At 37.9% G+C, this 25,682-nt stretch overlaps 2 protein-coding genes across 2 annotated transcripts in view; one reads left to right on the top strand and one right to left on the bottom strand.

Annotated features, from left to right (window-relative positions):
- LOC133091927 (uncharacterized) overlaps nt 1-25,682 on the bottom strand; it is a 73,436-nt gene that overhangs the window by 33,536 nt on the left and 14,218 nt on the right. The window lies entirely within an intron of this gene.
- Nucleotides 16,800-17,608, top strand: LOC133100328 (ATP synthase F(0) complex subunit B1, mitochondrial-like). The gene has a single exon (XM_061204258.1). It carries the CDS (start codon nt 16,800-16,802, stop codon nt 17,568-17,570), a length of 771 nt encoding a protein of 256 aa, XP_061060241.1. The 3' UTR covers nt 17,571-17,608.

The raw sequence follows: 25,682 nt of genomic DNA, 5'->3' as shown, positions 1-25,682 counted from the left end.
ATAAATTTTGGTGAGGATCTGAAGAAAAGGGAACTCTTGTACACTGTTGGCGGGAATGTAAATTAGTGCAGCCACTGTGGAAAAGAGTGTGGAGGTTCCTCAAAAAACTAAAAATAGAACTACCATATGACCCAGCAATTCCACTCCTGGGTATACATCTGAAAAAAACAAAAACACTAATTTGAAAAGATACATGCACCCCAGTGTTCATAGCAGCATTATTTATAATAGCTAAGACATGGAAGCAACCTAAGTGTCCACCAACAGATGAATGAATAATGAAGATATGGTGTATATATAAACAATGGAATACTACTCAGCCATAAAGAAGAATGAAATTTTGCCTTTTGCAATAACATGGATGGGCCTGGAGGGTATTATGCTTAGTGAAATAAGTCAGACAAAGAAAGACAAATATTGTATGTTATCACTGATATGTGGAATCTAAAAATAAAACAAACATATACAGCAAAACAGAAAAAGACTCCCAGTTATAAAGAACAAACTAGTGGTTACTAGTGGGGAGAGGGGAAGGGTTTGTAGCAAGATAGACGTAGGGGATTAAGGAGTACAATTATTATGTATAAAATAAATAAGGTACAAAGATATAGTGTACAGCACAGGGAATATAGCCAGTATTACATAAAAACTTTAAATGGAGTATAATCTATAAATGTTTTGAATCACTATGTTGTACACCTGAAACTAATATAATATTGTAACTATACCTCAATAAACAAATTTAAAAAAACATAAATATAAATACCACCATGGAACTGAAACAAACAAAAATGCCACATTGAAGAGAGCAGAATTGCAGCTGTATACCTACTGGTCTTCCATTCCTATGTCCAAGGCTTCAGCTCCCTTAGGTACAGCTTCATACAGAGAACACTGAGGACAAGGATTAGGGCTGGGGCTCTCTCTAGTCATATGAAACTGGTAGAAAAAGTTGGCTCACCCATTGCTTAGAGGTATGGGTTCACAGGAAAGTGCAGATGTTGGGAAGCAGGAATTCAAAGACACAACCTGAGGCAGTGAAGAAATCTGTGATGACTACAATCCCTCCCATCCATGTGCTAACCAGACCCGACCCTGCTTAGCGTCCAAGATCAGACGAGATCAGGCGTGTTCAGGGTGGTATGGCCATAGACTGACACCTACAATATCAAAGTAAGTCAGGAATACCAAAATACTATACATACCCAGTTCTAAACTGGGGACTCCAGTGGGTGCTATGTGCCAAAAAATACGTTGTCAGGAAGGGGTGAACATGGAGGGAAAGGGAAAGAGAAGAAATAAGTAAAAGACTAAAAAACTTTCTACTAAAAATGAGCCTTCTGCAAAATAGAATTCCAAAACCACATTAAAATATCTAACAACAACAACAAAAAAGAGTTTGAACCCCACCTCCCCAGTTGGAACATGAATTCACTTCAGATAAAATTAATTTTCTGGAACTGTTTGATAAGGAACTGGAAAGTAAATGTTCTGATGATGCTCAAAGAAATCAATGAAGATAACCTTTCCAATAAAAAAAAACAAAAAAATATGAAACCAAAATAATCAATAGTGAAACAAGAAACAGGTGGATCTGAAAAAGAAACAAATAGAAATAAAAAAATAGACATTAAAATTTAAAAGTCAATAGACAGAATGAACTTTAGGCTGGAAATATTTGAAGAGAGGAGTACTGAATTGAAGGGAGGAATTCACCCAGTTCATGGTCAAAGAAAAGAAAAATATGGGTAAATAACTAAAGGCTACTGAGGTTAGATGGTGAGGATCCCAAAAGAAGAAAATGAAGAGAAAGAGTTGAATCCTCATATCAAATGTGTTCTACATACCAAAAGGATACAAAGTTAAATCATTACGGGGTGAGTGCAAAACATCAAGAATCACAAGAAAATCTTAAGAGCTATCATAGATAAAAGACAGATTATGTGCAGCTAAGCAACAGTCTTCCCATCAGAAATATTAGATGCTACAAAGAAGCCAGTGAAGTAATGTCTTCAAAATGCTGAGGGAAAAACAGATATCTACACTGCTAAACTTTTGCAATGTAGACACAAAATGAACCCATTTTCAAATAGCAAAGCATAAGACCAAGAGTTTAGCCACCTACAGACTGTGGCTGATACTTACCCACTATGACACTAGTGTAAGCAAAGTGGAGATCCATTACACAACAATGTGAATATACTTAACACTACTTCACTGTGTACTTTAAAATGATTAGAATGGTAAATTTTATGTTATATGTTTCTTACCACAATGGAAAAAAAATATCATGCTCAGGCTCCAAGCAATGCCACATTAATTTCTCTGTAGGGGCAGGCAAAGTGCATGGAACATAGGCAGAAGGTATTTTCTTAAACTTCCCAGTTGATTTTTATTTTTATTTTATTTTAATTTTTTTCCCAGGTGATTTCTAATGTGCAGCCAAGGTGAAAACCACTGACTTATGCCTAAAAGAAAACCATATGAAATTTGAAAGAAAAAAAAAGAAAAGAGGATGGGAAAGTGTTTGGAAAGAGAGGTATAAGGCAAATACAGAAACAGAGGTAATACTCTCCCAAAAAGCCAGTGTAGTAGTTATTGTATTAGACAAAATATAATGTAAAGCAAAAAACTTAGATAACAAGAGATGCTACATAATAATCAAGGGAAGAATCATATACAATCATGAATTCGTATGTACCCAACAACATGGTTGCAAAGTATATGAGGCAAAAACTGACAGAATGACAAGGAGATACTTACAAATTCAAAATCATGGTGAGAAATTTTTAACACCTTTATTAGAAACTATTAGATCAAGAAGACAAAAAAACTTTAAGAAAGATATAAAATATTTAGAAAGTAAAACTAACTAGTTTGGGGGCTTCCCTGGTGGTCCAGTGGTTAAGAATCCGCCTTCCAATGCAGGAGACGCGGGTCTGATCCCTGGTCGGGGAACTAAGATCCCACATGCCGCAGAGCAACTAAGTCTGAGCGCTCCAGAGCCTGCTCACCACAACTAGAGAGCCTGTGTGCCGCAACTAGAGAGAGGCCTGCGCACCGCAAGGAAAGATCCCGCATGCTGCAACTAAGACCGGATACAGCCAAATAAATAAATAAATAAATATTAAAAAACAAACAAACAAAACCCCAAAAACTAACTAGTTCCATCTAATAGGAATATAGAGAATCCTGCAAGTTGTAACAGAATGTTTTTTCTTTTCACAAACACATAAAACAATTATAAAAACTGATACCATACAAGGTCACAAAGTAAGTCTCACCAAATTTCAAGCAATCAGTATCATTCAGATTATATATATTTTTTGTAATTTGTAACTTTCTCTTCTTGAAAAATTTTTGAAATTATGGCAAAACATTATTTGATAAAGCTGGATGTAGGTTCATGAGTGTTTGCTATATTATTCTCTAAATGTTTCTTTATGTTTGCAATATACTAATAATATTTTTTAGAATTTGAACCACCTGAAAAAATGTATTTCCAACAAAGATAACAGCCAATTAATGTCACTTTATATAAAAAGCCCAGAATAAAAGATAAGAAAAACACTAAAATGTTAATATGTAAGTACACAAAAGACATTGAATGACATCCAACATAAAGAAAAAACAAGTACTTTACAAATGGAAGAACATTCATTCTGAGTAGAGTCAAAATTATGAAATACCATGCTTACCAATTTAAGATTTAAAAACCTGATTGTACCCACGGCTGGTAAGGAGATAACAACACATTCCTTCTCCTACATTTGGGGTGGCAGTCTAAATTGTTTAAAACATTTTGGAAACCAATTTAATAATATCCATCAAAAATCATAAAATTTTGGGCTTCCCTGGTGGTGCAGTGGTTGCGAATCTGCCTGCCAATGCAGGGGACACGGGTTCGAGCCCTGGTCTGGGAAGATCCCACATGCCGCGGAGCAACTGGGCCAGTGAGCCACAATTACTGAGCCTGCGCGTCTGGAGCCTGTACTCCGCAACAAGAGAGGCTGCGATAGTGAGAGGCCCGCGCACCGCGATGAAGAGGGGCCCCCGCTTGCCGCAACTAGAGAAAGCCCTTGCACAGAAACGAAGACCCAACACAGCCACAAATAAATAAATAAATTTTTAAAAAAATCATAAAATTTCCCAGGTTTTTTGACTCAGTAATTCCAAGGATCTAGCATATGGATATGATCCTAAATATATGAAAAACTTTATGTACAATGATGTTCATAGCATGTTATTTATAAAAAAAAATTGTAAACAAATTAAATGTACAGTTACTAAGAAAATAATTCCCCAAATTATGATATATTCTCTTGAAACATCTTGTAGCCATTACAAAGGATAGGTAACAGGGGAAAATGCTTGCCAGAGCATGTCAAGTGAAAAGACCAAAATTCAAAATTATTCACTATGATTGCTAGAATTTGTAAGAAAAAAGCTTTGCAGGAACTACATCAAAATGTTAAACCTGATTATTTTTTCGATGGTGGGACCATAGGTGATTTTTCTTTCTATTATTCTTATTCTCTAATTTTTCTTTGTGTTTTTATTACTTTAATATTAACCTTTACACAAACTGCTTTAATGTTCCTGCATCTTCCCTAGGTGATGATGGATTGGCAGATTGCTAAATATGTTATAAACTGGTCTCTCTCCCTTTTGGACCAGGGAGGCACCCAGTAGAACCCCAAAGAAAACACAGGTTCTTTCTTTTGTCCCACGGTGTTCTCATGTCAGTAGACCAGGTTGAGGACTTGGCTTGGAGGGAAAGTCAGCTCCAAGGTGACAGCCAGGCTCGCTTCTGAATTGGGAGGGGAGGGGGAGACAGAACACACTCACATGGAAGACAGAGCATCTTTAAACTCATATTGTGCCATTGTAGATGAGGGTAACTACAGCCCCCCTTGGGATGAAATGTGAAAGTTGAAGAGCTCCAATAATTTAGGACAAAGCAGCAAGTCAAAGGACCCTAAAAGGATTTTAGTTACTGGAAGAGTACAGAATCCCTCAAACAGACTCCCTTTCTAAAAAGACGGCAGTCCTAGTTCTGCAGGGGTAAAAAACCCAACAACAACAAAAACTGATGGAGACCACACAGAAAAGTAAGATTGCAAAGGAGAGCTAAGTAATTTAAATCAGAATTTGCCGTAGAAAGAATTTTTTTTAAAGATAATATTTAAAAACATTTTGGCCTATCCTCATTTTACAAACCCATTCATAGGGTCAGGATGGCTGGAACTGCTGGGTGTTGGTTGGGTATGTGTTTCTCCACAGGACCTTTCCACGTGGCTAGCTTTGGCTTCCTTACAGCATGGTGGCCTCAGGGTAGTTGACTTAAATTGTGTCTCAGGGCTCCAAGAGACAAGAAGTGGAAGAGGCCCCTCTATGAAGAGCTGTGCACTGAAACTGGCACAGTCACTTTCCTTTATTCTATTGATCAAGGCAGTTGCAGATCCTACCCAGACTGAAAGGAAGGGTCATAGGCTCCACTTCTTTTTTAAATTAACTAATTAATTAATTTTAAATTGAAGTATAGTTGATTTACAACATTGTGTTAGTTTCAGATGTACAGCAAAGCGATTCGGTACATTCTTTTTCAGGTTCACACATGTATTCTTTTTCAGGTTCTTTCCCCATTTAGGTTATTACAAAATATTGAGTATAGTTCCCTGTGCTATACAGTAGGTTCTTGTTGTTTATCTATTTTATCTATAGTAGTGTGTATATGTTACTCCCAAATTCCTAATTTGATGGGAGGAGTGACCAAGAATGGGTAGCCATCTTTAATCTGCCAAAGGATGGCCAACCAAATGGATAATCTCCATTATCCCAGTCGGGCTGCCACTGGGATGAATCCACTGGGATGAATCACTGGCTACCACTGGGATGAATCACTGGCAATTTTTGTCCTTGTTCTGCCTGAGTTCTGTCTCCATGAGAGTGTGACTGTCTAGGCCAAGGGGACATGCAAGAGGGGAGTCATAGTTCCCCAAAAGAAAATCATGTAGTCCCTACTACAAAAAAAGATGACTGGGCGCTATAGAGGTAAAAACAATGTCCGCTTCAGACATTGTTTGTTTTAAACCTATTTTTCTCCAGCGTGAGAATCTTCACACAAACCCATGCCCCTCCCTCCCTTTCACACCCAAACTTACTGTCTGTGTCTCTCCTTTTATTCTGATAGCAAATGTTTACCTGCAGCAATGCTAGGCAGGCCTAGGCTAGGCTCTGTGCTGGGGTTCAAAGAAGAATCAGCCCCGGAGCTTGCCCACCAGTTGTTCTCTCTTGAGTAGGGGGATAATTGAGGAACAACAGTAACATCTGAGATAAAAGAGGAGGTGCCATAAGAGGCACAGATAAAGTGCTCTGGAAGTTTAGAGGAGAGGGAGATAATTTCCAGCCGCGCCCTTAATCACATACTGCCTCACATCTCTTGTACTGTTGTCTTGTCTGGTTATTAACGCCTACATTGTTGAACAACAGCAAACCAGTCACACTGAATAATTCACGGCGCTGCTCCTTCCTCTGCCTCCAGGTCAGGAGCTCCTCCGAGGCAGGGCTGGAGAACTCTGACAGGCACATTGCAGGGGCTAACATGCCGGCTCCAACATTAGAGAACATCAATAAGATGCTATCTGAATAAAGTCTACATATGCTCAGAAATATAGGTCTTTATTAGCTTACTAATATTTCTTCAATGCACTGAACAGGAGATTAAAAGATTGCTTTTCTCCATGGCCACCTTTTTTTTTCCCCCTAGTGGGAGGAAATATCTTTCTACTGGCACCTCCAATGACTGACATCTCAGTTGGGTGTGTTCTTCCACCTCAGCTATGGAAAGATGTCAAATAAAGGTGATTGAATGTTATAGTGATGGCTCTACAAAGACCTTTTACACATAGTAATCTCAGATTTCTTCATGGAAAGTTCTTTTGTGTGTATCCCACTAGAGTATCGCCTTTTGGCATCAATTCCAAGTCTTTCTGAAAAACATACTATGTTTTCTTTTTTTTGTTTCTTATTTTTAAATGGCAGATGGTTAGGAAATATCTTCTCACTCATAATTATTTTCCTCAGTTTTTCTCCATTCAACAGCAATTACCCTCATGTATAATCTTTCTAAGTAGTTATTTTCTAGCTCCTGAAGAGAATAATCACAGTGAAGTCATTCATCTTATGTACTTCATGGTTTTTCTCTGCAGGAAACTTCTATTGAATATAATTTGTACCACAGTAACTAACATAGACACTTAAACATGCTTGGTAGTTAATTTGTTTTTAAGTGGACCAAGTTTTCAGATGAAACATTCAGCTGTTACACAAAGGGTGTTTTTCCTGGATTCTCTCCAAAAGTACCTTCAAAGAAAATTAGATATGTGACTACTGTACTTCAAATATTTTCCAGGGGAGAGGTGGAGTGAAAAAAATTGTTTCCTCTGGCTTAGATAACCTCACATTTACACTGTGCTAAGCACTTTACAAAACATGTAAATTGTCTGCTTTATGGAAAAGTAAAACCCCTTCCGGATTTATTTCTTGATGCTAGCAATATTGAAAAACAATTCAATTTACATTATACAGAAAAGTCTTTAGATAGATTTAACAATTAAACATATAAATCAAGTCATACCAAAGTAGCAGAAAACAGAAACAAACAGTTATGATATCTTCAGAGGAATTATAACTTATCCAAGCTTGGAAATGGTAAATGAAATACCAAAGGACAAAAACAAGAGATTTGATGATTTGTAACTTGTAATATTAAAGATGATTTTAACAAGCAGCATTATTTTACCAAAGCTCATTCATGATTAATTTAGAAGAAATTATCCTTGGCCTTTGGCATTCAGTGATGTCCACAAGTAATCCCAAAAGCCAGTGATATGGAGAACTATGTTATTTTGAGTCAAAATTGAATTATGCCAAGAGTGTGGTATGCCTGACAGAGTCCCTTACTTGAAAGTACCCTATCTGACCCCCAGCACCTGAATTGCAAGGTGACCTTGTCCTTCTCACCTGCTTATTGTGTGTGACACACTTCTCTCCAGAAGTCACATGTATTTGTACAAAGGAACCATTGCATTCACTGAAACGGTTTTTCTCAAATGTGGAGATTCAAAAAGGTTTCACCTAGGATACATTTCTGGAGAATGATATCATTGCTGGGAAATTCCATAGAATGGAGATAACAGAAAGATCAATGGAAAGTTGCTGAATTTCTAGAGATATTGCCTGAATCAGGACTCTAATTGGCTTTAGGAAAATTGCAACTTTGAATATGAATGACAGTATTCAAGTGAATCAATTAATGTTACTGTTAAAAAAAAAGAAAGGAAAACGAAGAAGAAAAAAAAGACATACACACACACACACACACACACACACACACACACACACACACACACTAAGGACCCTTGTCCCAGTCATATAGAACAACAATCACAAGAAGTTAACGTGATTTCTGACAGGGAGCCCTCTTGAATCAAATGATCTCTCCAGGCGATATTAACAACACACCCAGCTGGACAATACCCAGAATTGCCCAGGCGGACTGTGTTGAAGGTTACACACCTCAGGAACGACAATAGCGGTTCCCAGCCACACCTGCATTCCTGCATGCTGTCACGTCTCCTTCCTGTTTCTCTCTGAGCTGGTCACACTATCATTAACCCATATCTGGACCATGGCAGGCCCTCAGCTGGTCTCTCCGGGCTCCAGCCCGTTCCATGACCAATCCATCAAACACATTCCCAAGAGGTTGCTATCACAAATGCAAGTGTGGCTTGTCCCTCCCAGCTTTAAAATGCTTCAGGGAATGGCCCATTGCCTTCAAGAGACTTCCCAATTCTTTTTTTTTTTTTTAATTGTGGTTTAAAAGTGGCAAATCATAGTTATTGTTTGCCTTGGATGTGTCAATAAGTTATTTGAAATTAGTCAGGAAGAGTTTTATGAATTTTCAAACGCAGCTTTTTTTTTTTTTTTTAAATTAATTAATTAATTAATTTATGGCTGTGTTGGGTCTTCGCCTCCGTGCGAGGGCCCTCTCCAGCCGTGGCAAGCGGGGGCCACTCTTCATTGCGGTGCGCGGGCCTCTCACCATCGCGGCCTCTCTTGTTCCAGAGCACAGGCTCCAGACACGCAGGCTCAGCAATTGTGGCTCACGGGTCTAGTCGCTCCGCGGCATGTGGGATCTTCCCAGACCAGGGCTCGAACCCGTGTCCCCTGCATTGGCAGGCAGATTCTCAACCACTGCGCCACCAGGGAAGCCCTCAAACGCAGCTTTTAATCACATGTCTGAACTCACAATTACCAGTTTTTTGGGAAAATTTCCAGGGTTTTTTTTTTTATTACACCACACTTTGTGTGATATTCCTTTATAATAAAGTTTTATTAATTAAAAAAAATAACATAAAATTTACCACTGGAGTGTTAACTATAAGCACATTGTTGTGCAACAGATCTCTTGAAGTTTTTCATCTTGTAGAACTGAAACCCTATACCCATTGAACGACTCCCCATTTCCCCTCCCCGCAGTCCTTGATAATCACTATTCTACTTTCTGTCTCTGTGAGTTAGCAACTTTAGATACCTCATGTAAGCGGAATCATGCAGCATCTGTCCTCTTGTGACTGGCTTATTTCACTTAGCATAATGTCCTCAAGGTTCATCCATGCTGTAGCAGGTGACAGGACTTCCTTTTTATGACTGAATAATATTCTACTGCATGTATATATCACCACATTTTGTTCATCCATTCATCCATTGATGGGCATTTGGGTTGCTGCCATCTCTTGGCTATTGTGAATAATGCTGCTTTGAGCAAAAGTGTACAAATACCTCTTCGAGATCCTGCTTTCTATTCTTTTGGATAAATACCAAGAAGTGGGATTATTGGATCACATGATGATTCTATTTTTGAGAAACTTCCATACTGTCTCCATAGTGGCTATACTATTTCACATTCCCAACAGTGCACAAGGGTTCTAATTTTTCCACATCTTCACTGATACTTATTGCATTAGTCCCCCCACCCCTTATCTGTGGTTTCACTTTCTGTGGTTTCAGTTAGCTGTGGTCCAAAAATATTACATGGAAAAATTCTAGAAATAAACAATTCATAAGTTTTAGATTGCGGGCCATTCTGAGTAGCATGATGAAATCTCGAGCCATCACACTCTAACCCACACAGGATGTGCATCATCCCTTTGTCTAGCGACCACCCCTTCGTCACTTAGCAGCCGTCTTGGTTATCATCTGTCATGATATCTCAGTGTTTGTGTTCAAGTAACCTTTATTTGACTTAATAATGGCCCCAAAGTGCAAGAGTAGTGATGCTGGCAGAGATTATTGTATTATTATTATTATTATTATTATTATTATTTTACAGTGGCCATCCCCTGGTGATTAGTGAAATTGAGCATCTTTTCATGTTTGTTGGCCATTTGTACATCTTTTTTGGAGAAATGTCAAGTCCTTTGTTTTTTAATCTGTTTTTTTTGTTTGTTTGTTTTTCTGTTGTCAAGTTGCTGTTCCTAATTCTTAAGCATGGTCTACACCCTTCCTGATCTGATCTGGTCATAAGCCTCATTTCCGTCCTCTCCTTACCTCACACACTTCTCATTGGCAAGCTCAGTTCCTAGAAGTTCTTTACTGGAGGAGCCGGGCTATTGATATCTCCATGTGTAGTTCCTGATGGCGTGCTCCCCTCCCTACCCCAAACACATTTGGACGGCTGGAGCAAAATCTACTTCTGTCAGAAAGAAAAATTACCTAGGGGGAATTACCTTTGAGAAGTCTTCTCTCACCATGTCCTGTAGCCCACCCACTATCCCTTCCAAATTTTTATTGGTGGATCTAATAAAACATTTCCACTACTAAACAGATACTAAAAGCAGTGAATACTCTTCATAGCAAAGGCTTTTTGTTGATGTCTGTTGTATTTTCCCTTTGCACTTCCCATGGAGTGAGTAAACCTATCATACTTGATAAGGTCAGCAGTAATTATACACAGGAATTTTATCTGAGGCATTCTGGAATATATCCAGAAATGGAAACCAATCTAGTTAACAGGTGAGCATACTTTTTAAAATGTCATTGATACGGACCATTGTGACCGAGTAATAGTCCACATAGCATTTCCAAAAAATGTCTCTGCAATGTAAATTCTGTCAAAGAATTTTTGAAATTCTTTCTTGCCACAAAGATAGATTTTGTTGTCATGGTCTATCATGGAATGTGTAAGACCAGTTAGACGGCTGCTTGAATTTTGGTGCCATGTTGAAACCCTAGGTGCTGCTCAGGCTGAAGTGGAGCTCAGAGGCCTCAGGCAAAGCCTGCTAGAAACCAGCCCACTTGTGTTGTCACCATCAGTCTACCCTGTGTTCAGGGCTGATCATGTGGGCTTGCGATTTTTTTATTATTTTCTGCCTCCCAGATGAGATGATAAGCTCCTTAAGGTCAGCGCCAATCTTACTTAATATTCAGGCTCTGGTGCCAAGCATGGAGACTGCCATGGAATCTATAATGTTAAATTTTTTCTGAAGGAAGGGAGGGGAGCAGGAAGAAAGATTGGTGGGCAGGTGAGCAAGCAGGAGCAAAGGGAAGCACACGGCCAGGCTTTGCCTCTGTGCCCTGTGCTGCCCAGTTCTCCTCGCCCAGGACTAGAGAACCCCGAAGACCTGGTCACCCGGGCTGTGCACTCAGGTCCCACCCGCACCCCTGTCTCAACTTCCCCAAGCTGAAGTGGTTTAGTCCTCACGAAGGTCACCCTCCACTTCCAGCGGCAGGGTTCAAAGTGGGAGTTTAGATCCAGGGACTGCAGACAGCAGTCCCGTGCCATCTGGCAAATATACTGATCAGGTCTCGGATTATTGAGAAAACTATCATTTAGGAAGCATCTACTCCATGCTAGCCAACATGCGAAGGCCTTCAGATCTGTTACCACATTTCACACATTTCAACCCCTTTTCAATCCTTTGGGGACTTTGTTATTACCCCCACTTTTCAAGTGAGGAAAATGAGACCCAACCAGGATTGTAATCAAGTTTCTTTAATGCTAAGGCTGTGCTCTGATTATTGTATCATGACACCCAAGGTCGGAGTCCTTTCAGATTTACGATAGACGCGGTCCATTGCTTTCATCTTAGGTATTGGGGCTGTACACTTCATAGACTGAGTCTTTTAGGCCTTGCAGATATCTTAGAAAACACCGAGTCTAATCTCCTTAATTTACAAATGAGGAAGCTGACAACTTGACGTGATTTATAAACCATGCAGTGAGTAGAGTGATACCATCATTCTCTGTAAAGGTTTTTTTCTATTTGATTTTTAAGTGTTTTTTTCTGAATATGAAAGCAATACAAGCTCAGAAAAATAGAAAATTAATAAAATTAAAAATAATCCATAATTCATATTCCAACAATCCTAACACATTAATAAACATGGTTTTAGACTTAGTTCACTTGTACCTCATTTTAGGCCTTAGAAAACAGATGTATTTATTTGGCGAATAGTTATATATTTGTACATATATGCATACGTACATATAGGATTAGTTGATATAGTCTTTATAAAATATGGTATTCTCACTGAATATTAAGAATAGCTTCTGATTTTATTAAAATTCTTTATAAATATTCTTAAATGATGGAAAGGATTTTTACCATAATCACAAAAATAATATTTTTTCACTGGGGAGACATTTTAAAAAAATATATAATTCCAAAGTAAAACTACCTATTATCCTATCACCAAGAGATAACCACCATTAACACTTTGGGTTTTCTGGTTTTTGTTTTATTTGAGGGGAGAGTGTCTTTTTGCTGTTTATGAATGTGTATATAATAGAGACAAATGGAACAGACATTTTCAACCCTTGATACATTTGTGCCAAATTACTTTCCAGAAAGTTTGTTCTTATTTAAATTAACAGAATCAGTGAATGAAAATGTTCATCTCACAGTATCCTCACCAACTTCAAATATTATCTTTTAAATTTTTTGGCTAATTTTATAGCGGGGGAAAATGGTTATGAATGTGAATTTTAAAAATATTGATGGTTGTGAAAAAATTGCTTATAATTGTCTCATTTTATGAAGAAAAAAGATTAAGTACATAATATTAAGAGCTCTATACAACTAAACTCTAGTTTATATCATACTTAGACTATTTTAAACCAAGATAACGGTGGCTTAAAAACTGTTTTGCGGGCTTCCCTGGTGGCGCAGTGGTTGAGAATGTGCCTGCTAATGCAGGGGACACGGGTTTGAGCCCTGGTCTGGGAAGATCCCACATGCTGCGGAGCAACTAGGCCCGTGAGCCACAACTACTGAGCCTGCGCGTCTGGAGCCTGTGCTCCGCAACAAGAGAGGCCACGAAAGTGAGAGGCCCGCGCACCGCGATGAAGAGTGGCCCCCGCTTGCTGCAGCTAGAGGAAGCCCTCACACAGAAACGAAGACCCAACACAGCCAAATAAATAAATAAATAATAATTAAAGGTGCTAATAATTAAAAAAAAAAAAGAAACTACACCTCTGCTTCATTTACTAGGTGATTATTAAGAAACTAGAAAAAGCTGGGTATGCCATTTATTAAGCTATTAAAAAAAAAAAACTGTTTTGCAAAACTGCATTATATTAAATGGAATTGAAAGAACAAGAAAGTACCTGGTAAGGCAGGTCAAACAGCCTCAAATAAGACTTCCGTGGGAAAGACGAAGGCGGCATCTCTCTGTAATCTGTTTGTTAATTCGTCTCTTTCCTATCTACCCTATTTCAAAAAGGGAAGACAACTAATACACTGATATATGCAGCACAATGCAGACAGTCAGATCCTACCTGCAATCAGAATTTTTTAAATGTTCAACTTGGGTATATTTTAAAGCCACTGTTGATTTGGAGGGCTGTACATCAGAGTCACAATTCACAGAACGCTAGAGTCAGAAACCTAAACACTTTCAGAAAAAGTTTAATTTCTAGTCCAGTTACTACTTTCCTAAGGCTCCCCAATGCTGCTGTATGTGCCCCTCCTGTCTCTTTGCACCTGAATTTTTAAAAACAAACATTTATGCCTATTAAATGTTCAGTATAAATTACACACCACTGTTGACCTTAATATTGTGACTGAGCCATTGGTGGAAGGGGAGGGGCAGTCACATTTTTGGAACGTGCAGTGTTTGGTGTCGGCATTCAGAGTTCACAGCCCTGGGAAGGTCCTCTGCCATACCTGAGGGAAGGCACGGCCAGTGTGTGCTATCAGTGTATAAGGCTACCCCTGGCATCTCTAGATAACTATGTGAGATAAGCCTGGGAGAAGGAGCAAGAGTGAAGTGGAAATGTTTGGATTGTATTTCGTAAACACCAAGCCACATGTAAACAAACGCAAAATGTTGGAATCTATTACAGCCTGTGAATGCAATACAATGCTGTCATTAGTGTTACCATCTGAAAAAACGAAATCCCTTCATACTGAATGTATTGTCTGGAGTGTGCCTGTTATTCATCAGGGATTAATGCTACCATTGTTCTGGGGCCCTTGGGTTAAAAATGCATGATAACCAAGATAATGGAAGCACAGAATTCAAACTCTTTCTCCCAACATTCAAGGCCTGACACATAACGTTGACCTAACCAACATTTTAAGCTTATCTCTCTCCTTTGCTAAGCTTTGTTCCAGGAAAACTAGTTACTCAACATTCTCTCCCCACCTCCATGCTTTGTTAGTGCCAGTCGCTCCATCTAGAATGCCCCTCTTACCAACGCTATCTGGCAGTTCTGTCTGTCAATCAAGAATCATCTTCTCAAACGTCACCTCCACGATATTTCCCTTGTCGACCTTTTTCTCTACTCCGAGGAAGGTTCTTTGAAGGTAGAAGAAGCTACATCTTACACAATCTGAATGACGGAGACCTTTAACTTGTTCCCTTCCTTCCTGAGTGTAAACTTGTTGCAGGAAAGTGGCTACCCAACCAGGGACTACAGTGGTCAGTATTGTACAGCCAGGGGTGCCTGAATGACTTGTTCTTACTGGTTGAATGTAAATGGAAGTGACAGGTGTCACTTCTGGGCTGGGAGTTTTAAGTGTGCCTGCATGAAAAGATGCTTAACGTCGCTAACTATTAGAGAAATGCAAATCAAAGCTACAGTGAGGTACCACCTCACACCAATCAGAATGGCCATCATTAAAAAGTCTACAGATGACAAATGCTGGAGAGGGTGTGGAGAAAAGCGAATCTCCCTACACTGTTGGTGGGAATGTAAGTTGGTGCAGCCACTATGGAAAACAGTATGGAGGTTCCTCAGAAAACTAAAAATAGAGCTATAATTCAAAAAGATGCATGCACCCTTATGTTCAGAGCAGCACTATTCACAATAGTCAAGACAAAGAAACAACCTAAATATCCATCGACAGATGAATGGATAAAGAAGATGTGGAGTATATATATACATACATACATACAATGGAATAGCCATAAAAAAGAACAAAATAATGCCATTTGCAGCAACATGCATGCAACTAGAGATTATCATACTAAGTGAAGTAAGTCAGAAAGAGAAAGACAAATACTATATGATATCACTTATATGTGGAATCTAAAATACGACACAAATGAACCTATCTATGAAACAGAAACAGAATCACGGACACAGAGAAGAGACTGCTGGTTGCCAAGGGGGAGGGGGTTGGGGGAGGGATAGAGTGGGAGGTTGGGGTTAACAGGTGTAAGCTTTTACATATATAGAATGGATAAACAACAAGGTCCTACTGTATAGCACAGAGAACTGTATTCAATATCCTATGATAAACCATAATGGAAAAGAATTTTTAGAAAAGAATTTAAAAAAAAAAGAAAAAAGAAGTGTGCCTGCCTTCTTCACTCTTCCTCCTCTTAGGCAGCTTGAAGCCAAAGATTTTGGTACTGCAGAGCATAGCAGGGACTCAAGATAGGTGGGACCCAAATCCCTGGATCATCAGGTGGAAGAAAGTTGCCTGCTGACCTAAAACAGCATCACTGAGTTATTAAGTGAGGGTAAAATTAACTTCCATGGGATTAAGCCACTGAAATCCAATGTTTTCTTTCTTACAGAGCTAGAGCCATTTCGCTGACTAGTACAACTTGGTATATTCATTTAGTGCTTGGCTCATTCCATTTCATATAGCAGGTGCTCAAAAAGTGTTTGTTAAACTGAAAGAAATGTAAATTAGGTTATACTGCTAGAACATAGTTAGAGATATCTGTTGACACCAAAATGCTCTTCCAACCCTATTTTCTTAAAAAAATATCCCCTCACCCCAAGTCCCTTGTTTTACATGATAAGTACCTATACTTTGAGATCAGTTGTCACTTATTCTCAGGAAGAGAAAATAAGATGTTTTGAGAACTGACAGTCATTCTCATTGGATATAGGTGCCAAGTTTTCTTCTGGTTATATGAACCAGATGGCATAACTGTGAAAAATAATGGCAAGATGAAAGATATCCTCTTTGATTGTCAGATACTTGGGTCAGATTTTCAAATAAGACATAATTAGTGGATAGGGGCCCTTGGCCAGTAGCACTTTTATTCACATTCCAATTAGACTTTCATTGTAAAATGATGATGTTATTATTGCTGGTATAATTTTTTAAGGCTGAGCGAAGTTATACAAAAGGGAGATCTCTATTAGCTTCAAGTCCAAAATGTCATCAAAACGAGATTGGGACCATCTTGTTTCTGCCCCTGACAGAGTCTCCTGTCGTGGTCACTGGGGCGTGAAGACCCAGTGCGGGTTGTTGTGTGGACGCTACCTGACAATGCTGTCCCGGGTGGTACTTTCTGCCACCACCGCAGCAGCCCCCTCTCTGAAGAACGCGGCCCTTCTTGGTCCAGGGGTATTGCAGGCAACAAGGATCTTTCACAAAGGGCAGCCAAGTCTTGCTCCTGTACCACCTCTTCCTGAATATGGAGGAAAAGTTCGTTTGGGGCTGATCCCTGAGGAATTTTTCCAGTTCATTAATCCTAAAACTGGTGTAACAGGACCCTACGTGCTAGGAACTGGGCTTATCTTATATTTACCCTCCAAAGAAACATATGTGATAACTGCAGAGACCTTCTCTGCCATATCAACAATAGGGGTTCTTGCCTATGTAATTAAAAAATATGGTGCCTCTATTGGGGAATTTGCTGATAAACTCAATGAGCAAAAAACTGCCCAACTGGAAGAAGTGAAACAGGCTTCCATCAAACAAATCCAGGATGCAGTTGATCTGCAGAAGTCACAGCAGACACTGGTTCAAAAGCGCCATTACCTTTTTGATGTCCAGAGGAATAACATTGCCATGGCCTTGGAGGTTACCTACTGGGAACGGCTGCATAGTGTATACAAGGAGGTAAAGAATCACCTGGACTATCACATCTCTGTGCAGAATATGATGCGTCAAAAGGAACAAGGGCACATGATAAACTGGGTGGAGAAGAATGTAGTACAGAGCATCTCTGCGCAGCAGGAGAAGGAGACAATTGCCAAGTCCATTGCAGACCTAAAGCTGCTTGCAAAGAAGGCTCAAGCACAGCCAGTTCTGTAAATGCATCTGTCCCAATTGAGACAGCTAGAAACAGTTGACTGACTAAATGGAAATTAGTCTATGTGACAAAGTCTTTCTGTATTGCTCTCTACTGAAGTTAGTTTCCCTTTCCTAAAAATGAAGTTTGAGTTTCATATAATGAGAGAATTAAAACAATCTATTGGCCAGTAAGATGTTTCTCTCATCCTTCTTGCTCTGCATTTTGAGTTGTTCCATGATCACTTTTGAATAAGCAGTTTGCTTTGAATAAAATTTGGTACCTGACTAAAAATTATCAAGTTATAGTTTAAATTTGAATTAATTCAACCATCTTGCAATAAAGTGACAGTTGAAACAAAAACAAAACAAAACAAAACAACCAAGATTGGGTTGTCAGCCCTCCAAATCAAACTTCAGGCTAATCCAGTGTGACTGAATTATTGCATTAGAAAATCAGCGTGTAAAGCTTGTTTGAGGAAGAGGAAGGTGATAAGGTAATCAGAAATTTGGCATACAGCTATATAGCTTTTCTTGGAGTTACTCTAATCTCTTCTCAGTGTGCTTCTTTTTTGTTTTTGGCTGTGTGGCTTGCGGGATCTTAGTTCCCCGACCAGGCATGGAACCTGCGCCCCCTGCAGTGGAAGCGTGGAGTCTTAACCACTGAACTGCCAGGAAAGTCCCCACAGTGTGCTGCTTTTTTTTTAACCTTCTTCACCCATTTTATTTCTCATCTATCTCAATAAACAAGCATCCACACGGAGCCCTATTCCTGCCTCTGTTCAGATACATTTTCTTATGATCTATCTGTATCCACACTTTCTGATAGCAAGTGGACTAATTATGATTCAGACCCACTTTGGGGGGCCCATTAGTGGTTCATAAAAATCAATTTACTGAGTCACAACCAGCATTTCCAAAAATGAAATAAAATAGAATAGGAAAAACTATTAGAGGGTGTTATACATGGTAGTGGGTAAATATTGATTCATGAAAATTCTATTTAAGTTACTTATATACTGGCATGTACTAGGAGGCAAAATAAAATATTTCTCAACGTGAGCTGTAGTAAAAAATGTCTGAAACCCATTGCTTTAGCAGATATATTTCTGGTTATTATTGTCTTAATAATTTAGCTACCTATTATTGCGGTTTCTTAGGGAGGAGGGAAAAGGGGAAAGATCAAGATTTTAATAATTAGTATTGTTCCTTAAGGTAAAATGAAGAAGTAGAGATAATTCCTCAATGAAGAAATAGAATAAAAACTTTAGTAATTCTTTTTACAACGGAAAACTTTGAAGTCTAGTTCCTACAACATCCATAAAATTCATAAGGAAATGATCACATTGTCCTAAAATTACACTAATACATTAATTTGCTTAATTATTAGCTTTAAAGGTGAACTCACTTTTTAAAAACAGCTTTCTTGAGATATAATTCACATACTATAAAATTTACCCAATTAAAGTGTACAACTCAGTAGTTTTTAATATGTTCAAAGAATTGTGCAATCATTACTACAACCTAACTTTAGAATATTTTCATCATCATCCAAAGAAAGCCCATACCCATTAGCAATAACTCCCAATTCCCCACCCTCCCCAGCTCTAAGAAGCCACTATTCTATTTTCTGTCTCTATAGATTTGCCTGTTCTGGTCATTTCATATACAGTTGACTCTTGAACAACATGGGGGTTGGGGACACCTACGTTCCTTGCAGTAGAAAATCCGTGTATAACTTTGCAGCCAGCCCTCCCTATATCCAAGTTTCCGCAACCTTGGATTCAATCAATTGCAAATTGTGTATTACTGTAGTACGAATTTATTGAAAAAAATCCATGTATAAGTGGACCCACACAGTTTAAACCCCTGTTGTTCAAGGGTCAACTGTAAATAGTATCATACAATACATGCAGTCACATATACATACATTCTTACTGTCTTTTGGGGCTGGCTTCTTTCACTAAGCATGTTTTCAAGGCTCATCCATGTTGTAACATGTATCAGTATTTCATTCTTTTTTATGGTCGAATAATATTCCATTGTACAGATATACCACATTTTCTTTATCTATTCATCAGTTGATGGACATCTGAGTTGTTTCCACCTTTTGGTTATTTTCAATAATGCTATTATAAATATTTGTGTACAAGTTTTGTGTAGATATATGTTTTCATTTCTCTTGGGTATATACCTAGGAGTGGAATGATGAGTCATATAAAACTCTACACTTAATATCTTGAGGAACGACCAAACTGTCTTCCAAAGTGACTGCACCATTTTACATTCCTACAGCAACTTATGAGGATTCCAGTTTCTCCACATCCTCTCCAACTCTTGTTATTGTCTGTATTTTTGTTATAGCTATCCTAGTGGATATGAAATGGCATCATATTATGGTTTTCATTTGCAATTCCCTAATGATCAATTATACTGAGCATAGTTTCTTGTGCTTATTGGCCATTTGTATATCTTTGGACAAATATCTATTTAAATCCTTGGCACATTTTTCAATTGGGTTATCTTTTTCATTGTTAAATTGTAAGTGCTCTTGATATATTTTGAATACAATTTTCTTATCACAAATGATTTGCAAATATTTTCTCCTATGGATTGTCTTTTTACTTCTTGGTAGTGTCATTTGAAGCACAAACCTTTTTAATTTTGAAAAAGTTCAATTTTCTATTTTTTCTTTTGTTACTTGTGCTTTTGATGCTGTATCTAAAAAGGCATTGCCTAACCCAAGTTTACAAAGATTTATTCCTATGTTTTCTTCTAAAATTTTTATAGTTTTAGCTCTTACATTTTGGTCTATGATCTATTTTGAGCTAATCTTTGTGTACGCTGTAAGATAAAGATCCAACTTCATTCTTTTGCATGTGGATATCCAGTTGTTCTGGCACCATTTGTTGAAAAGACTATTAATTCGCCCATCCAATTATCTTGGCACCCTTGCCAACAGTCTGTTTACCATAAATATAAGTGTTCGTTTCTGGAATTTCAATTCTATTCCATTGGTATATATCTCTCTCTTTGTGTCAGTACCACAAAGTCTTGATTACTCTAGCTTTGTAGTAAGTTTTGATATTGAGGATTGTGAGTCCTCCAACTTTGTTCTTTTTCAAGATTGTTTCAGCTATTACAGGTGTCTTCCATTTCCTTTTGAATTTTAGAATCAACTTGCCAATTTCTCCAAAAAGTCCAGCTTGGATTTTTGATAGGTATTGCATTGAATCTGTAGATCAGTTTGAGAAGTATTGCCATTTTAATAATACTGTCTTGTGAGCCACAAACATGGGATGTCTTTCCATTTATTTAAGTTTTAAATTTCTTTTTTTTTGGCTGCTCTTTGCGGCTCATGGAATTTTAGTTCTCCAGGCCCTCGGCAGTGAGAGCACCGAGTGGAGTCCTAACCACTGAACCACCAGGGAATTCCCTAAGTTTTAAATTTCTTTCTAATACTATTTTGTAGCTTTGTACAAAATACTATTTTGTAGTTTTCAGTGTACAAATTTTACACTTCTTTTGTTAAATTTATCCAGAAGTATTTTATTCTTTTTGATGCTATTGTAAATACAATAGTTTTCTTAATTTCATTTTGGATTGTTCATTGATAGTATAGAAATACATTTGTCTTTTGTATAATGTCTTTGTATCCTGCGATCTTGCTGAATTTGTTTATTAGTTCTAATAGTGTGTGTGTGATTCTTTAGAATTTTCTATATACAAGACCATGTCATCTACAAATAGAGACAGTTTTGTTTTCCTTTTCAATCTGAATGCCTTTTCTTTTTCTTGTCTTGACTGGAACCTCCAGTACAATATAGAACAGAAGTGGTGAGAGCAGACATCCTTGTTTTGCTCTAAGGGAGAAAGCATTGTCTCTGACCATTTAGTATGGTGTTACCTGTGGGTTTTTCTTAAATGCCCTGTATTAGGTGAAGAGGTTCCCTTCTATTCTAGTTTGTTGGTTCTTTTTTTTTTTTTGAAATCACAGAAAGGTGTTGAATTTTGTCAAATGCTTTTTCTGTGTGTATTGAGAGGATCATATTTTTTTCCTCTATTCTATTAATATGGTGTATTAAGTTGATTTATTTTTGGATGTTAAACCAACTTTGCATTCTTGGTATAAATCCCACTTGGTCATACTGTGTAATTCTTCTTATGCATTTCTGGAATTGTTTACCTTTTACTTCATTGGGAATTTTTGCATCTATATTTATGAGGGGTATTAATCTGTGGTTTTCTCTTCTTAAGATGTCTGGTTTTGGTATCAAGGTAATTCTGGCCTCATAGAATGAAGAGGAAGTATTCCCTCCTATTCTACTTTTTTTAAGAGTTTGTGAATGGTTGGTATTAATTCTTCTTTAAATTATCAGTGAAGTAATCTGGGCCTGGGATTTTCTTTGTGAGAAATTTTTAAATTACTAATTCAAAGTCTTTACTTGTTATAGGTTTATTCAGGTTTTCTATTTCTTCTTAAGTCAGTTTAGGTAGTTTGTGTCTTCTTAGGAATTCATCTAAGTTATCTAGTTCGTTGGCTGTTCATAGTATTCCCTTATAATCCTTTTTACTTCTATAAGGTTGGTGGTGATATCCCCTTCTTCATTTGCATCTTCTCTTTTTTTTCTTGGTCAGTCTAACTAAAAGTTTGAATTGATCTTTTAATCAATTTGATCTTTCTGAAGAGCAATTTTTGGCTTCATTGATTTTCTGTGTTTTTCTATACTCTATTTCATTTATTCTATGTTTACTATTTGTTTTTCATATAGTTCATATCTTTATTTCTCTATTCTTCAATTATGGCCTGCTTTTGTGTTAGATATTTTCTAGTGTACCAGTTTTATTCCCCTGTCATTTCTTTTACTATATATTTTCCAGTTATTTTCTCAGTGATTGTCCTTGGGATTATAATTAACATCTTAACTGGAAACAATCTAGTTTGGATTAATACTAGCTTAATTTCAATAGTATACAGAAACTTTGTTCCAATATAGCTTTGTTCGCTCCATCTTCTTTTGTATTATTATTGTCATATAAATGACATCTTTATATTTTATAAGCTCATGAACATAGTTTTATAATTGTTGCTTTATGCAGCTTTCATTCAAATAAGATAGGAAAAGAAAAGAGTTACACACACACACACAACTCCCATTTATACTGCTATTTATATTCACCTATGCTGTATTTACTCGTGTTCTTCATCCCTCTCTCTTTTTTTTTGTGAGTAGATGCATTCCTGAGAAAATAGGGGAAGCCCAGAAGTGAGAACCAATAAGAAAAACCAAATGTTCTTCCCTATACCATGCTATTGATCTAGAAGGCAGAAGTAGAAAGTCCTTGGTAGAGCTTCCCTAAATGTGTGGTATGTCTGGCCTTTTCCTTCATATTCTTGGTACTCAGTATGGTCAAGGGTGAGATCTTTATCTTTTTATGTGGATTCAATTACTGTCTAGTGTCTTTTCATGTAGTCTGAAGGACTCCCTTTATTATTTCTTGTAGGGCAGATCTACTAGTGACAAATTCTCTCAGGTTTTGTTTATATTTATTTGAATGTCTTCTCCATTTTGAAAGGATATTTTGCTGGATGTGCAATTCTGTTTTTTTGTTTCAGCACTTGAAATATGTCATCCCACTGACTGCTGGACTCCATAATTTCAGATGAGAAGTCAGCCATTAATTTCACCAAGGATCTCTTGCACATGATGTGTCATTTTTCTCTTGCTACTTTCAAGATTCTCTCTTCATCTTTGGCTTTAGACAGCTTGACTATGTGTATTTCAGTGTGGATCTCTTTGAGTTGATCCCACTGGAGTTTGTTGAGTTTCTAGGATGTGCAGATTGATCTTTTCCATCAAGTTTGGGAAATTTTTGGCCATTATTTCTCCAAATATTCTTTCTGCCTCTTTTCTCTCTTTTCTCCTTATGGGACTCCCATTATGCATGTGCTGGTTAATTTTCATTTCCTTATTCAGATTTTTAAATGCAGGCATAAGTACTCCTATAGGTATACTCCTGTAGGTGAAACTGCTACATTATGGTAGTGACATTAAGAACTTTGATAGATATCACTAATTGCCTTCTCAAAAGTTTATAACAAGGCACTGTATATCAGCAATGTATGAGCAAGCCCATTTCTCTTAGGGACATTTTATTGATTATATTGGAGGTTTTTTAAAATTATTAGATGAGGTGCTTACTTTCAGTTGGGCTGTAGTTCCTTAGCTGTAACTTACTGCCTCTCAGAATCTTTTATCAATGGTGCTGTTATTTCTAGTTCCTTCTAGAATCATCCTCAGAAAACATTCATGAAGAAGAAGAAATGATGGGCATATTTCCCAATGCTTTTTTGTTCTGTCTAGTTTTATTTCTCACTCAAGAGAAGTCTATTTGTTCTAAATTACATCTGTCTCAAATGCTAGGCAGAGCTGTGGCCTTTCTCTGAGCCCTCAAGGCCACGAGGAGGCTTATATTATATACACAGTTTTGTTAACTGCTTTTTTCCTACTCAACCACCTCATGTGAATATTTTCCAGTGAATTCTACAATACAATTTATAATGGCTACATAGTAATTCATAACTGCAAAAAGAAACACTAATATTGGTCGTTTCGTTAGTTTCTGATTCTTCCCTGTAATAAATAACACTGCAATGATTATCAGTAACCTCCAGGCGAGTATTTTATTCTTTGCTGTGTTGCAGCATCTAGCACAGAGTCTGTCTTATAAAAGACACCAATAAATGTACGTAGAATGAGTAAGTGGTTGAATAACAAGCTTTTATGTATGTATTATATGTAACAATACAAATGTGATTATTTCCTTCAAAGAAATAACCCAGAGGAGAAATTGATGGGTGGGTAGATCTATAGTTTTTAAGCCCTTGGCCAATGTTTTCAAATTGCCTACATTAAGATTTCGCCAATTTACACACCCATTGGTATATAAGAGGATACCTGTTTCTCTACTCTGGCCAACTACTCATTTGTTTAAATCTATGCAACTGATGGTTGAAGAATAAGGTATTCTTAACAGTTTTAATGTGCATTTCTTTTAGGACAAGTGATGTTGAACTTTTTAATGTCTTTCGCCATTTGCTCCTCTAACCAGCAGAGCTCATCACTTTGGGAGGAAGGCTGGTCTCTGAGTCATGGGGGCCACAACCTGGGGCTGCTCAGGGAATGAGAAGGCTGTTCTGTGGCCATCACAACCCACTTGCTTCTCAGGCAATCTCACGGGGTGTCATCCTCATTGATAGGAAGAAAAGCAGGGAGAGGTCTAATTGTACCTTGCTTCTGGCACCACGACCTGGGCAATTCTGGTTTACCTTTTGGATCTTAGGAACTTAGGGGGAGGGCTCTCACTGCCACCACCTCCACTGACGTTCACCTTCCTCTAGGCAGAGTCTCCAAGCTTTTTGGGTTTGGCACCCATGTTGGCAAACAATTTTTAAGCATGCCTTTCCAATATATGTCTGTTAACTAATGAAGTCTATATATGTCCAATAATATTAATGTATTAAATACATATAAAGCTATCACATGAAACTTAACATTTTAAAGGGTGAGATTAAAAACATCTATAGAACCAGCAGTTCCAACGTTCCTTCTTGCTCAGTGATATTTCCCTTTGGGCTCCCCCACTTTGGAGTCCAGTGCTCTAGGGTATTTGTGGGGTTGTCTACTGCCTGAGCAGGTGAGTTGTTTACACAATTCTTAGGGAGCTAGACTTCCTCTGCCACTGTCCAGTTGGCTATATAGACCAGCACTTTTTATGGGGTGCTGTAGAAGGGCACTTTAATTACTGTTCCGTCAACTGCCCAGTGCCCTCTGATGCAAACTTTTTATGAGGGCCAAATCCAGAAAAGTGACAGTACTGGCTGTCTTTCCCACTCTCCTCGTTATCTGGCTGCCTTGCAATCAGCAGCTAATCTGCTTATTCAAAGAAGGCCATGACATTTGAGTAAAGGAAAGCAGCAGCGGGAGCCTAGTCAGGACCTACGCTTTGCTGTTAGATTTTGCATTACAATGATTGAACTGAGCAAAATATTTATATCACATCATACTGTGTAAACATGTAAGGTCTCTGTACAGAGAAATACACATGCAAAATAATGTAAAAATTCAACTGAAC

The sequence above is a fragment of the Eubalaena glacialis genome, chromosome 1 (genome assembly GCF_028564815.1).
Source record: "Eubalaena glacialis isolate mEubGla1 chromosome 1, mEubGla1.1.hap2.+ XY, whole genome shotgun sequence".
NCBI lineage: Eukaryota > Metazoa > Chordata > Mammalia > Artiodactyla > Balaenidae > Eubalaena > Eubalaena glacialis.
Note: the sequence above shows the minus strand (reverse complement) of the source record. Positions and strands in the feature narration are given on the sequence as shown.